At 34.2% G+C, this 14,057-nt stretch overlaps 1 protein-coding gene across 1 annotated transcript; it reads left to right on the top strand.

Annotated features, from left to right (window-relative positions):
- Positions 1-255: 255 nt before the first annotated feature.
- On the top strand, positions 256-4,183 carry LOC149547400 (cytochrome P450 734A1-like). The gene is made up of 5 exons (XM_089794740.1): positions 256-602; positions 1,010-1,224; positions 1,458-1,702; positions 2,069-2,468; positions 3,479-4,183. The coding sequence occupies exons 1-5, from the start codon at positions 332-334 to the stop codon at positions 3,914-3,916; spliced, it is 1,569 nt and encodes a 522-aa protein (XP_089650866.1). The 5' UTR covers positions 256-331; the 3' UTR covers positions 3,917-4,183.
- Positions 4,184-14,057: the final 9,874 nt, after the last annotated feature.

Here is a 14,057-nt window from a genome sequence, read left to right as displayed (position 1 = left end):
TCCATACACAAGCACGAGTGTCCCCTCTTTTGTTTCCCATTACTAGACAAATTCAATCAAAAGGTGCCTGTCATGCACTATATAATAAGAAATATCTTGATATCTACACCTAGTAGTTGCCTTTTCCACATACATAGGAATGTGTTTTCTGGAAATCATTTGTGGGGAGGGAAGGGGCCCAATTGGTGTATTAGCCTAGGCCCCATCACAACACAACATGTATATCTACATGACCCCATTTTACTTTCTGTGAGCAATTCATGAGTGCAAGGGGAACTTAAGTTGCGACCAAATGAGAAGCAGGTTTGTTAAGCTTTAGTGTTATTTTATCATGGATATACTGCTGTTGCTCTGTCTGCTGGCTTGCTGTTCAGTATTGGTTTTGTTGGTGAAAGTGGGGAATAGTATATGGTGGAAGCCTCTTCAAGTGAAGAAGCATTTTGAGTGCCAAGGAATAAGAGGACCTCCTTATAGACTTGGCTATGGTAACATGATGGATATGATCCAGATGAGAGACAAGGCAATATCAACACCCATGAAGTTATCCCATGATATTATTCCTAGAGCTCTCACATTTTATGACTCTTGGACTAAGACATATGGTGATTTTCATGGCTCAAACCTATTTCTCACTAGAAGAAGTATTGTTAGTGTTGCTGTTTTAGATCGTGATGTTTGCAAATAAGAATCAATGTAGGCAGCTATGTTTGAGAGTCTTAGAAAGAATTGGAAATGGTTATTGATAGCTTTGGAAAGACAATAGATAGCATTAGGAAAATCTTATACACATTACAATATAGCTGTTTGTTTCTTTGGTTCTCTATAGAGCATTGGTTGACAGGGAATCTTAGGAGCAATGTAAAACTGTAAAATTCTTTCTCGTTTTGTGTTTCAAAGGATGTTTGATGTAGAATGTAGTTTTTGTTTAGAAGGTTTCCTTACATGTTTGCATAAAACTGTTTTGACTCCTCTTCTCACAGAAACCTCATTCATTGTTGTTGCATGTTAGGTCAAACATTTATCCACTGGCTTGGCTCTACTGTGAGATTGAATATTACAGACCCTGACTTGATTTGGGAAGTTTTGTGCAACAAGTCTGGCGTATATAAGAAGTGTACCCAGATGAAGCAACTCAATGGAGATGGTCTTGTCAGTCTGGAAGGGGAAATGTGGGCACAACATAGGAGAATTATTAATCCTGCTTTCCATATTGACAATTTGAAGGTTTGCTCTTTTCATTTTGTTTCTTTCTTTGGTTGCAATCATTTGTGTTTTGTTTGTTTAGCTTAGGTTCCTGACATCTTTTTGGGTTCTTTCAAAACAGTTATGGTTTATAGAGCAGCTCTTAAGTTGTTCAAAGGTCCAATAGACACACTAGAATATGCAACTTAGTTCAGGATTATATTGAATTTTTCTTATTGATTTCTTTATTTCAATGCATGATGTTATAATCTCAGGGCTTGGTTCCCATGATGGTTAGAAGCACTTCCAATATGCTGGCTAAATGGAAAGAGAGAATTGAGAATGATACAAATGAGATAGAAGCCTGCAAAGAGTTCAGAGATCTCACAGATGATATACTCTCCCATATAATGTTTGGGGGCAGCTATGTGGAAGGCAGACACATTTTTGATTTGCAAGCAGAGCAAGCACTTCTAATAGCTGAGGCACCCAAGAGTTTACTCTGTGCTCTAATAAGCAGGCAAGACCATTTTCCTTTCATTCAAATCTTTCAAACTGGAGATTAATTATTATTATGTGTTAAATTCGAATAGATTCCAATCCAAGACCTCCTCGATTAGAAGCTCACAAATTACCATTGTATTATAGACTCTTAGCTTTATCAATACATATTTGATTACTTTCCACAAGAGGGAATTTATCTCTGCACAGGAGCAATCAAACAAGGATTTTGCCATAATTTCTTTAGTAGAAAACAATAAGTGATTCATTTTTATGTCTGTCAGACATTTTGCTAACCAGAGCTTACTTGATATTCGTCCTTTTACATGGAGATTTTTTCTGGCAGTATACAGTTGGATCGAACTAATTTGTACCGTTGATTCAGGTTGTGGCCTTGTGGTAAAAAGAGGTTCATGAGAAAGCTGGACAAAGATATCAGAAGGTCCCTGAGACAGTTGATTGAAAGCAGAAAGAAAGTAAGGAGCTCAGGAGGATCCACTGGCTATAATGGTGACCTCCTGAGCGTGATGACAGCTGGCAGCAGAAAGAAGGACACTCAGCAGGGAGGAGTCATACAAAAAAGCATCATTATGGAGACTGAAGAAATCATTGATGAATGTAAGACATTTTTCTTTGCGGGCCATGATACGACGGTGTGCTTGCTGACTTGGACAATGGTACTACTTGGTATGTACCCTTGTTGGCAGGACCGAGCAAGAAAGGAAGTATTGTCTACCTGTGGACAGAGAGCTCCTAAACCAGAGAATGTGAACAACCTAAAACTTGTAAGTACATCAAGACCCTAATTCCCAATAAGTACTTAGAATATAGTTTGATTAGCCCAAACCCCACATTCAATACGCTTATCATAACATGATTGAAATCTAATGTTTATAATGAGAGCCAACGCATATTAGCTGTAGAAACTCCCTTACTTGTCTTAAAGTGTCTCTAATGGGAATATGATTTTGAAAACATATGCCCATATTCAGGACAGAAGAGTCCTCAATTAATAATTTTAGTAGAATATTTTGAGTGCAATTTGTATTGGTACAAGTCCTTCCAAAAGTAAGTAGTACCATGTGGGACTCCACTATATTCGATATTGACAGAAAAGAGTTTATGCAACCAACGCACCAACAGTTTATTACAGCTTGTAAGAGTCCTCTGGAATCAACAGCAAGTCTTCAGCACTGTTTGAGATTTTGGATTTTCCTAAGGATCTATTGAGTCCATGGAACCTATGAGGGGAGGGTCATAGTGTACTTTAAAGTTTTGATCTGTATAGGTGGCTAATTTGAAATTATACTCTAGTATGAATTTGTCTATCAATATTCAAAATAGTTTTAAGTTTTGACTTATTTACGTGGCTAATCTGAAATCACATTCTCGTAGGACCCATGTACCTGCGATTTTAGATTTCTCATGTAAACAAATCAAAACTTAAAAGTACTCTTTTCAGATTAAAACAAATCATCTTTCAGTTCATTGAATCTGTCTTTGAGGAAGAGGGTCAAGAGTTAAAAGTGTACTTCAAGTTTTGACTTGTTTACATGACTAATTCAAAATCATGTTCTATCTATTAACACAATTCTTTTACTGAGTACTTTTGAGATTAAAACAAATCATCTTTTCAGTTCATTGAATCTGTCTTTGAGGAAGAGGGTGAAGAGTTAAAAATATACTTCAAGTTTTGACTTGTTTACATGACTAATTTGAAATCATGTTCTATCTATTAACACAATTTTTATTAGGAGTTTTCTGAACCCATGCTTATTGTTTTGTTGTGGTGCAGATGGGCATGATTTTGAATGAGGCATTGAGGCTCTACCCACCTGTAGTTGCACTGATCAGACAAACAGACAATGATACCAAATTGGGAAGTTTGTCAATCCCTGCAGGAACACAACTCCTCTTTCCTATCATTGCACTTCACCATGATGAAGAATTATGGGGAGAGAATGCCAAGGAATTCAATCCTGAAAGATTTTCTCAAGGGGTTTCAAAGGCTGCTAAGCATCCCATGGCTTTTATGCCATTTGGGTTGGGACCAAGAGCTTGTGTTGGCCAGACCTTTCCAGTACTTCAGGCCAAGGTCATATTAGCCATGATATTGCAACAATTCTCTTTCTCTGTATCTCCTACCTATACTCATGCACCTATCCCTATGGTTTTTCTTCAGCCCCAATTTGGAGCTCAGATGGTTTTGAGTAGTCTTCCACATAATGAATGAATGAACTGAAAATCAATCATGTTATATTTACTTATTCAGTCAGTGAGCAGAAAAGATGATGGAGAGATCGTAGCTCCAGTTTATGATTTAAGGCAGCTTGGAGTTGCTTGTAAAGTGTAATTTGTGTCATATGGTGTTTGTTTTTTAAACAAATACATAGCTCATCGTTGTAGTTTCTATCAAGTAAAATGAAATGAGATTGTATTTTGTGGTCTTCGTATGTACCTTCATCGAATTTAATCTATTTATGGCATCGGATTTAATCTATTTATGTTGTCATCAATTTTTGTGAGACTATATTAATGCACCATGCTCATTAAAAACAATAACTATCCATAAAATAGAAGTACAGTAAATCCATAGAAGTACATTGAAAAAGGTCCTAACAAAATTAGAAAAATTTCTTATCCACTGTTTTAATTTTCAAACACTTTGTGCAACAACTCTGGTATTCTCATCTTTGAATGTATATTTAAACAAATATATAATTATATAGAGAAAATAAAGTAGAATAAAAATACAAGAAGAGAAAGTATGAAGAGAGGAAAGAAACAAAATGCACGAGAACAATGAATGCCAATAATTTACATGTGGTTTTCATTGTACTTCTGATCACAAACTGTAAGAATGGTGGAAAAACATCAATGGTTGTTGTGTGTCATTTGAAGTACTTAGCCAATTTATGCACTCCATTGGAGAGGAAAAACAAGTGAATAGGAAACTAAAGACCTCCATAAGACCTTATTTCACCTCATTGAAAACTTGACTCTTTGAATATACCAAATTCATTCAATCGTCTGCAACATCACTAACCTTCATTGAAATATAAAGACTCTTTGTCAATCAACTTAACCTCCCATAATCCTTTGCAACAACTCTAATTTTTTTAAAAAGATTCATATGAAAATAAACCATAGACTTTCCTTTTTAAAGAGTGCACAAGATGGATAGGTGAAAGAACTAATTTGCATGTGGTCTATAATGTATCTCTATTGACAAAACACATAATAGTGGAAGGAAATCAATTGCTTTTTCATGTGGTTTGCCTTGTATGCACAACTTTGGAGAGGAAAAACAAGTGGACAAAAGTCAACTAAACAAGTCCATAAAAAATGCTCTAATAACATATATTAAATAGAGGGGAAAAAATGCTTAAGACTCCAACAAAATTGAGCATTGTTACTTTCAAAGTGGAAATATATTTAACACACAATGCTTCTAAAAAATTAGCTTACAAAACCATGTTCCCCTAAGTTAATTCTGGCCATCGAGTTTTTCTAATGTGTTGCCTAATGCAAAGGATCTTGTGGTTTACTTCTCAACTAGGCTTAACTATCCAATTATAACAAACAAACCATCCAATGGTTAGAATTCTAGTGGCCTTTCCAATGTCTCACTAAAGGCTTGTCTAACCTTCCCAAGGTTTTGTAGACAATCCCTCTTACCTTTAGGTTGTAACTCAATACAACCTTCCTAACTTAGCAATTTGCTCCTTCCAAAGGACTATTGCCACAAATCCTCCACTAACTAGGATCCCAATGTGTAGATTCTCTTCATAGTAGTTAAATAGATTGTTTACATGCCATTTGACTAATGGTTCAATGAGCTTTGTACAAACAAATTAGTTACTTTATTTGTTGTAGGAAGACCTAATAGGACTAATTCAATTAGCCTAGTCTAATGGGTATTTGGCTAATTCCCTGTAAATTATTTGAAAATCTCCTATTGAAAAATATAGTTTTGGACACCCATTTGGAAGTTTTATACAATACCCAAGAATTGTGCTCGAGCTTTTCTCCTAAGACCTACAACTTGAATTGAGTAATATTGGGCTTATTTATCAGATATTTTCCAGAACAAAGGAAAAATAGAGCACCATGAAATCCATAGGCTGAATGTAATGCCCCACCAAGGGATCCAAAGAATTAACCTAAAATTTCACTAAGTTTAATAGCACTTTTTTTTTTTTTTTGTAATGAAAGTAAAACCATTTATAACATAGTAGTGAAAGCAGTAACAATATTCAATTGAAAGTAAACATACATACATAATAGGTTACATTCTTTAAGGAACCCTTAATGTTGAATCACATCTAATTTATCTATTCATCTAACATCACATCCTCATGAAATAATAATGATACACCCAACTTATTTTGACAATATATAAGTGCCCTTTTAGTAATTACATTTTAGATTGCTCAATCATCCACTGCACTTGTCACAGGGTATGAAAGGCTTAAAAGAATATACATATGTGAAATAAAATACATCATCCTATTCTAATCCATGATGCATTAACATAAATGAAACCACATATCATACATGATACATTCTCATAAGAGATAACCATAAATCATCAAACATTATTAAGAGCACGGTTCCTCCCAACCGTAAATAGCATCATTAAACCATCATGGATCCTAACCATCCCTCCATGTATAATATTCCAAATCACCAAAGAGATCATTGGTATTAACATAGTAGGAATGTCACTCCTAAATCATACTACATCATATGTAGAAAGTAATCTAACATGCAAAGTATAACATAAGGTAACATCATCTAACATATGCAAATCATCAATGTAAGGATACATGTCCACCATCATATTCCATGAAGATAGATGCCAACAAAGAATGCATCAGCCACAATGTCTCATACGGATCTCAAATGGTAAGAGTGAAAAAGCACTACCACTCGACTGTGTGGAACCTAAATGGTCCACTCCCATTGTGCTGAGGAGATAATCTCAAGTCCCAAATAGGTTATCAATCACATAGCACAAACACTTACTAAGTTCAGGAATCCTAAAAGTTTACTAACTCCAAGGTTCCAATCACAAACTGACATCTAATCCTAGAGACACACAAAGACATGTAAGAAACCTACTATGCAAGCAGAAAAGTGCCATCACATGGATCATGCTAGAGTTACCCTGGTAGTCTCTCAATAGACCCCGCCCCCCTAGTGATCCCTATGCGGCCACTAGTCTCCTCTCATACTGATGAGGCATACTACAAAATGCAAGGTCACAACCAAGCATTCTCTCTACTCCCATCCTAGTCTATACTAGCACTCAAGGCATGGGTGAGAACATACAATTATCTTATTAGGTTCATTTAATCCCCATTTAGTGTAAATATTTTTGCTTATTAAAACAACTTACAATGAGTCACCCTGGCAGCCACTTAGGGCCCCGACCCCCATTGCAAGCCACTTCCTGACACTACAAGTAGATAACCTACCCTAAGTTCATGGAAATCATAAATCTCAAAATCACCACAGTCCTATACAAGTGACTGGAAAAATACCAAAACATAATCCATAATAAAAGCATCAAATCTCCATGAGCAACTGAAAAGCATCCATAAATAATCATGACCACATCAATTCTATATTGGCAACTGGAGGTATCACTGATAATCACAATATCCATTGGTTCTTAACAAGTAACCAAAAAGTATCTTAAAGTAATACTGATCGAAGACTCCAAAATGGTCGAGTCAAAACAAGTCACAACATGACAACATCAACTAATAAATCAACACTTCAGTCCCATCATGGCGACTGGAAAGTAATCCAAGGATAACTGATTGATGACTCAAAAATGGTTAAGTCAAGTGTCTCAGATACATATAACTCAGCTTCACTCAAGAAGACTGATGAGCAATAACAATCAGTAAATACAAACATCTCATAGAGCATACCATAACATTACCATGGTTGGGTTTTATAAAGATCAAGATCAAATGACATCAACATGCCATCACATTCGCATAGCTCCCAAGCCTCTGGTAGATGTCCTAACTAGTCAACACTCTAGGACCACCCAAACCCCAACACATGGATATCATAAAGAACAAGATACAAACACATATTTTAGTTCTCTTTCGCAATCACATGCTTAAGCCAAATATGAAGTTTTCGATTTTCTTTCAAGTATATTTCAAGAGTATAAGATTCTTCTACCCATTTATTTCTTTGAATAAAGCATAGAATTATCCTTCCATTATTTAAAAACAATTTTCTAAAATAGACAAAAGATAATTATTTACTTATTTAAATCATTTAACTAATTCCCATTGACTTTTAATAAATTGTTGCATTATTTACTAAAATCAATTTTACTAATAATTAAATGAAACTCCCTTAATTCCAAGAGCATCTCCCATTATTCAAATCATAATAATTTACCATGTCCTTAAAATCAGAAAACTCCATTTACTTAAATTGACTAATAATTAATTACACTTCTTCTACAATTAACTAGTCTTAATTAAATTTAACTTAATTAGATTAGTTAATAAATCATATAAAACTAATGCATAAAAATAAGATTCCATTTTAATTTGAACCCAAACCTGCTGCAGTGGCAGAACAAAAAGCTTATGTGACAGGAAGTCTAGTGGCGACAGGTAGATAGCATACAGAACTATAAATCCAGAATTGCATTGCGACAAGAAGTCTAGTGGCGACAGAAAAATAGAATACAAAACTATAAATCTAGAATTTCATTGGGATAGGAAGTTTAGTGGCGATAGGAAAATAGCATACAGAACTATAAATCCAGAATTGCATTGCGACTGAAAAAGAAAGAGTGCAAATGGAATATGCAAAAATCACGAGTGCACCTAGATACTGATGCTAATTTGCTATGCCTCAGAAGTCCATAGAAAAAAATCTCTTCCTTCTCCAACATTCACCATTCCTCCAAAAAATTAAACCAACCGAAACCCCCAAGTGACTAGAAGTGCTTGTGGAAGCATATGAGCATGTAGAAGCATATGAGCTTCTCAAATGCATTTAAGCTTGTCCATACACACTAGGAGAGCCTCTATATTAAGGCCTCTAAGATCCACCTAGAATGTGTCTAGAAAGAACTAGGAGATAAGCATGACAACTAAGCACATAACTTCCATGATAAGAAGATAAACATGATGAGGTCTCTAGAATGTTGTAGACAACATGTGCTTAAATAATATGCTAACTCCTAAGTGTAGACAACACGTGCATAATTAGAGTGCAAACTCTTGTTTTGTCTACATGACAACTCCCGAGAGTTCTCATACTCCTATGTGAATAAATATTAAAATAATGCACATTAATTTATTTAATATTATATATATATATATATATATATCACATGCACACATCATGCAATCTAGAATCTTTTAATAATTTTAATATCTTTTCCACTTTTTAAATTTATTTTTGAAACTTAATTGATAAAATATTTATTAACTTAAATAATAATATTATTTAGCATTTATTTAAAAATGTACTCTAAATATATTAGTATTAAATTAAATAAATATTATCACATTCCAAATCTAAACTTATAACTTTTATGTTCAAAATTAATTCTTTTATTTAATTAATTTTCCAATTAATTAAATAAAATTAAATATTAAAATATCATAATAATTTTCTATTTAATTAAATCATTAATTAAATCTTTTAATTAGACCTAATTAATAAAAAATACACCAAAGACTCATTAAATTAAATACGAAAACCCATCATAGAAAAACACATACAAAATCAAACCAAAAGGGTTAATATCACGAATTACGTCATCCAACATATTCAGAGCATACTCAACTCAGATACTTGTCCTAATTTTCAATTAGGACAAATGGCTTAAAGGGTTGGGATTTGGACTTGAGGATTTATCTCCTCTCTCTTACCATTGAGATAATGCGATAGGGTACGCTCATCCTAGCAATTCGAGAAAGTCGATACCCAGTACCTGCAACCTGCATGTACATACACAATATATACTAAACTAAACATGCAATGGCAGGAAATCATGCATCATGTAGATCCCGACTAGCGGGTGACTATGACTCCCTTCCTTAACCACATCAGAAATGATATACAGAAAGAAAACAAAAATGCACACCATACACATGCAAGTATGGGGTAAGTATCCATAAGAAAACACACACAGGATAAACCATCTATGTAATCATCATCAATAACTGAAATCACTTGAACTATAAAGTGCCAAGTAATCTCATCATATAATAAACGAAATTTGAAATGATATCTGATAATCTCAAAATAATATTACTAATAATCATCATCATATAACTGTCCTAAAAGAGTTTGGCAACAACAAAAAAATGCGAACTAGGGCAGGCACTACATTGGAAAATATTATTCTATTACTTTAGTTGAATTCACTTACATAATACATCAAAATGTATATAAAACAAAGCAATAAAAGGGCACCGTGATTTGAAACTCAAATCTGGGTAGGAATGCATGACGTTCACCTAGCTCATTAAATGCTAGAACTAACTATTGTAAATTTCAAACATGTGGGATAACATGACATGAAATTATAGGGATAATCGACAGAGAAAAACCAAAATTTATAGAGCCAACAATTACATTTAACACTCCCCTTAATCTTGACTCTATCTATACATTACAACATTTTCAATGTACTAACAATTCCTAATTGGTGCTTTTGAAATTCTAATTTTTCTTTTGCTAATGGCTATGTGAATATGTTTGCCAATTGATCCTTTGATTTGCAATGTTGTAGGCTGATTTCTCCATTACTGACAAGCTCTCTAATAAAATGGTAATGAGTGTCAATATGCTTGCTCTTCTAATGAAAGATTAGATTTCTTGAAAGTGCAATCACTGAGTTTTGTTACAAAAAATGGCAATTGGCTCCTTCTTTGATGTTAGTTCAAGATCACTAATTAATCCCTTCTTCCATACTGCTTGACATGTCGCTGATTAGTAGGGCTACTATGTACTCTTCCTTTGCTGATGAAATGGTGACAATTGGTTGCTTCTTGGATACCCATGGAACTACACCTATACCCAAACAAAATGCATAACCTGGAATGGTCCTTTTTTCATCTACATTTCCAACAAAGTCACTATCTATAATCCAACTAGCTTGTTGTCTTCATTACCTACATACAAAATATAATGTTGCATTGTTCCTACAATGTACCTTAGTATTCTTTTTCCTACCTTCCAATGTGATGTCTTTGGTGATTCCATGAATCGAGAGAGAAGGTTGACTACCAATTGCTTATACAAAGTGGGATTCACTATAGCACCTTCATCATTTTTTCTCAATTTTGTACCTAGAACAATAGGCGTGTTGATTATCTTGCAATTATTCATTCTAAATTTTGTAGACACTTCTTATGCATACTTCTTTTTGGCTAATGAAAATATCACGTTCCAATTGTTCAATCTCTAAACCAATAAAGTATTCCATGTGACCAAGATTGGTCATTTCAAATTCTCTTTCCATGTTAGGTCTAAATTCTTCAAGATGCAAATTATCGGTATATAGAAAATCATCAACATAGATACATACAATTAAGATCTCACCTTGCAAGTTTGTTTTGGTACATAATGTTTGCTCATTATTGCTATGCTTGAACCCTTTTTTGAGTAGATAGGAATCTATTCTACTATGCCAAGCCCTTGGTGCTTGCTTCAATCCATATAGAACCTTTTTCATCTTATAGACCTTTTGTTCTTGTCCTTTGATCTAAAACCCATGGCTGATCAACATATACTTCATTTATAATTCCATTTAAAAATGTTGATTTCACATCCAATTGATGGATTGACCAATGATGTTTATCTGCTACTGCTAATATAGTTTTGATTGTATCTAATCTTGTCATTGGTGAAAAGGTTTCTTCATAGTCTATATTAGGATGTTGTACATAACCTTTGGCCACTAACTTTGCCTTGTGCTTCTCAATTTGACCTTTCTCATTAAGATTTGTCTTATAGACCCATTTAATTCCTATTCTTGTTTTGTCTTGTGACAAGTCCATTAACTCCTATGTATCATTTTTCTCTATGACTACAATTTCATTGTTCATTGCTTCTACGCATTCTTTCTTCTCAACTAATTCTTCAAAACATATAGACTAACTAGAAATCAAAGAAAATACTACTTGTTCATTGTTGTCTTGTTGTTCATATATTTCTCTAATTGTTCTAGTCTTTTGGTTTCTTAACTATGCTAGTGTAGGGTCTGAATCACTAGTAGAAGTAGGACTATGCATGTGTTGTCCTTGATTTTCTCTTGCTGCTATTGGAACCTCCAATCTAAGAAATCTTTCTCTTGGCTGATCAACATCCGTTAGTTCAAAAATATGTGGAGTGGGCTGACTATGAGTTGTTCCATTTTCTTGTTCATGCGATGACTTATCTTGAAGAAATTTGACATCCCTAGACACTAATGTCTTCTTAGTGATTGAGTTGTACAACTTGTAGGCATTTGATGCATCACTATAACTTATGCATATACATTTTTCACTTCTATCATCAATCTTTTTCCTTAGCTCCTTAAGGCACATGTGTATAAGCTAGACTTCTAAAAACTCTAAAATTCACTACATTTGGATTTACTCCACTACATGCTTCTAGAGATGTCTTATCCTTTATACATTTTGTAGGTGACCTATTCAAGATATAGGCTGAACATGCAACTTCCTCTGCCCAATACTCATTTGGTAAATTTCTAGCTTTACACATGCTTCTTGCCATGTTCATGATTGTTTGGGTTTTCCTCTCTGTAACTCCATTTTGTTGTGGAGTATACCAGCCAATAAATTGTCTATGAATTCCTTGTACTCTAAAATATGCAACAAAGCCTTTGGAATCATATTCACCTCCTCCATCAGACCTTAAGACTTTAATGTGCCTACCACTCTAAATTTTTGTCATTGCCTTAATTGTTTGAATCTCTCAAAGGTGTCTAATTTGTTCTTGATGAAATAAACCCATTTCATCTAACTACAATCATCAATAAAAGTCAGTAAATAATAGCTCCCTCCTTTACACTCAATTTTTATGGGTCCACAAAGATAAATATGCCCTAACTCTAGAAGATCTTTGGCTCTATAAGTTGTTGTATTTGGAAAGGCTCTCCTCTTATGCTTGGCAATTATGCAACTCTCACAAGGATTATGGTGAACATCTATTGCTGGTAAACCTACAACCATCAACCTTTTTTTGAAACATATCTAGATTGTTAAAAGCTAGGTGGCCATATCTAAGATGCCATAACCATGTTTCATCAGAATTTGTGACATATTGTGCATAACCTATAGGCTATTTGACACTTCTCAAGTTTAGAGGATACAATCTTCTTCTTTTTTTTCATTTGGACTCTAGCTATGACCATTTTACTTTGGGGTTTGTCTAGGATAATGCAAGTAAGTCCTTTGAAACTAACTTCAAACCCATTCTCATTCATTTGGCCTATACTCAACAAATTATGCTTCAAATTCTCAACATAATAAATATTATGGATGTCTTTCTTTTCATTTTTCTTAACTACAACCATGAGAGTACCTCTTCCTAGAGAATGGACCACGTGATCATATCCTAACTCGATCTTGGTCTTGATTGTTTAATCAAAGCTAATAAGAAGATTTTTGTTACATGTCATGCGATTTTTGTAGGCCCTATCCAACAACCATGTGTCTTCTTTGTTGTTATCTTCTATTGCTAAGCATGATAGAAACATTGAATGAGTTGTCTCTTCCATGTTGGACACACTAGATCTTCCTCTATTCTAGTCTACTTGTTTCTTCCTGTATTAACTCTGAAAATGTCCATATTTCTTGCAATAAAAACGTTGTATGTTTAATTTATCAAATCTACCTCTCCCTCTGTTGCCTTTTCATCTTCCTCTTTAGTTTTGTGGCTAAGATAGAGGTTTCTCTGCTTGATTTTTAGCACCATGTTTGCTTCAAATTGAAATGAACTTCTTCCTCTTCTTCCTCTGCTGATTGTGGCTTGTGCTTGTAGAGAAATCTCCAAAGATTCATTTCTCTTTTGCAATCTAGACTCATAGTTCAGCATTGCAACTAGTTAACTCTTCAATGAAGTATGTAGATAGATCTTTTCATTATCTATAGTAGTCATCAATGTATCATATGGATGTGGAAGACTTCTAAGATTTTTTTCCACAACTTTTTTATCTATGGCTTGAGACATAAACTGATCTACAATTTCAGCATGCTTCATTTGCAAAATTTCAAACCTTTTTTCTCAAAATTTGCCACTTAGCATCTTTACCTTTTCTACTCCTTGATATGTTGTTGCAAGTATCTCCCATGCTTGATTTGCACTGGTTG

The sequence above is a fragment of the Cupressus sempervirens genome, chromosome 7 (genome assembly GCF_028749045.1).
Source record: "Cupressus sempervirens isolate cs-2001-9-10 chromosome 7, ASM2874904v1, whole genome shotgun sequence".
Classification (NCBI taxonomy): Eukaryota; Viridiplantae; Streptophyta; class Pinopsida; order Cupressales; family Cupressaceae; genus Cupressus; species Cupressus sempervirens.
Note: the sequence above shows the minus strand (reverse complement) of the source record. Positions and strands in the feature narration are given on the sequence as shown.

Excerpts from the sequence above, each read along its gene's own strand:
- LOC149547400 (XM_089794740.1), top strand. The coding sequence starts at position 332 with ATGGATATACTGCTGTTGCTCTGTCTGCTGGCTTGCTGTTCAGTATTG. Across the intron at positions 603-1,009 it reads CTCTTGGACTAAGACATATG|GTCAAACATTTATCCACTGG; the intron begins GTGATTTTCATG and ends GTTGCATGTTAG. Across the intron at positions 2,469-3,478 it reads ATGTGAACAACCTAAAACTT|ATGGGCATGATTTTGAATGA; the intron begins GTAAGTACATCA and ends GTTGTGGTGCAG.